The following is a 1,701-nucleotide window of genomic DNA, read 5'->3' on the forward strand; positions in this document are numbered from 1 at the left end:
AGTAATATAGACCTGTGAATGACAAAATGAGATATTATGCGCTACATATTCTAAATGTCATTTTACATGTATCCATAATTGACACCTATACGTAGTAAGTAGAAACCAAGAAATCAAACAATTACATTGAGTAAGTCTCTATGAAAGACTTACTTACAGGGTTAAAAACAAAGCCTTTTTAACTTTGTAGACTAAGGTGCACCTGACTCGGGTCATGATATTTTTAATGTGCATGTGAAATGCTGGACAATATATAAGGAAGTCCAAAGAATGGATGTATTTGAATTATGGTGTTGGTAAACAAACAGACCAGAAACTGAATATAACACAGACTGTCAAAAGAAATAAACAAATCTTTATAACGGTCTCATGTACTTTGGAAATGTTATCAGGAGGGACAAGACTCCCTGGAAAAGGACATTATGCTTAGTAAAGTAGAGAGTCAGCAATAAAGAGGAAGACCCTTAAAAAGATAGACTAGCACAGTGGCCACAAAAATGGATTCACACATAGGCCCAATTGTGACGACAGCCTGGGACTGAGTTGTGTTTCATTCTGTTGTACAGAGGGCTTTTAGGAGTAGGAACCATCTTGTTGTCATCTAAAAGCATGTTGTCATTTAAAAAGATGCTTCATCTTTTTAAAAATCAAGTTTCCACTGATGACATTAATTTCTTTATAACAGAAACCCCAAAGCTTGATATCACTTCACAATATCTAAACATCAAATTTAACTGGTTAATAAGCAGTAAGTCAAGTATTCTTAAATGAAAAATAGTGTATATAACCTATCTTCATCAGACCCACCTCTCACACATTCATATAACCTTACCTGTGTTTCTGCACTACTTAATGAATGAAGATCCAAAGATGGGTCTGTTTTGAGTTCAGGTTCAGGAGCTGCAATTGGGGCCTTTAAAATGATCTCTTCATCAAGACTAGTACCAAATTCTATCTCTTTCTGACCTCCTTCACTTTTCTCTTTAGATGACTCAACTTCTTTTCCTTCGTCTTCAGAGACCTGAGATTTAGGCCTTTTGAGAAATGAGGAGAACAGCCGTGAGAGGCCCCTGCTTTCTGCAGTCCGATCCTTGTTCTTCGTCAAGTCTTCATGTGTGGGAGTGTCTCCATTAGATGTTTCCAGCTTTTGCTCACACTGATTCTCTCCTTCAGCTGCTGTTTGGGATGTTTCCTCCAGATGAGCTTCTTGTTGGCCTGAATTTGTGGCTCCTTCTCCCTCTTCCTTCTGTTGGTGATGCTGTGAGTTTTCAGCCTCAACCACAAAACTCTTCTCTGTTGTCATGATGTTGCTGTCAAAAAGATGTAAAAGAGAACTCTTAGGAGCAAAACATGTAACTGTAGACCAAAACCTAAATTATATCAAGTGTGCCAAAATTAATGTATTTAGGGATTTAATCATCAGCAAACAATACCCTTGTCCATTAAACAAGAAAATTTCCATTAAGTACAAAAATATCTTACCTATATATCCTGAGTAAATTATTAATGCCTTGAGTCACTAAAGATATACACAAAGAGAGATTGCCTTAAGATAGTACCTGCTGATGCCACCTTAGTGAAATGTATCAAAATTTTAATTCAATGGTGTACATGGTATATGTAAAATACAATTTTATCCTTTCTAAAAAAAATCACATTTATGTACTGTTCTGAGGGTATCAATCTGAAAGTACAATATTT

General features: G+C 36.0%; 1 protein-coding gene across 14 annotated transcripts in view; it reads right to left on the reverse strand.

Moving 5' to 3' along the window:
• EPB41 (erythrocyte membrane protein band 4.1) overlaps positions 1-1,701 on the reverse strand; it is a 218,450-nt gene that overhangs the window by 125,844 nt on the left and 90,905 nt on the right. For 13 of the 14 annotated variants that reach the window (XM_004705044.2, XM_045298787.1, XM_004705048.2 and 10 more), the window contains exon 1: positions 833-1,303. In XM_004705044.2, the coding sequence (XP_004705101.1) occupies positions 833-1,303 (471 nt within the window). Of the gene's footprint in view, positions 1-832; positions 1,304-1,701 lie in introns of those variants that run through there. The other variant, XM_045298791.1, reaches the window with a different exon arrangement.

This window comes from Echinops telfairi, unplaced genomic scaffold (genome assembly GCF_000313985.2).
Source record: "Echinops telfairi isolate 266 unplaced genomic scaffold, ASM31398v2 ScPeMD7_7457;HRSCAF=8495, whole genome shotgun sequence".
In the NCBI taxonomy this organism is placed as follows: domain Eukaryota; kingdom Metazoa; phylum Chordata; class Mammalia; order Afrosoricida; family Tenrecidae; genus Echinops; species Echinops telfairi.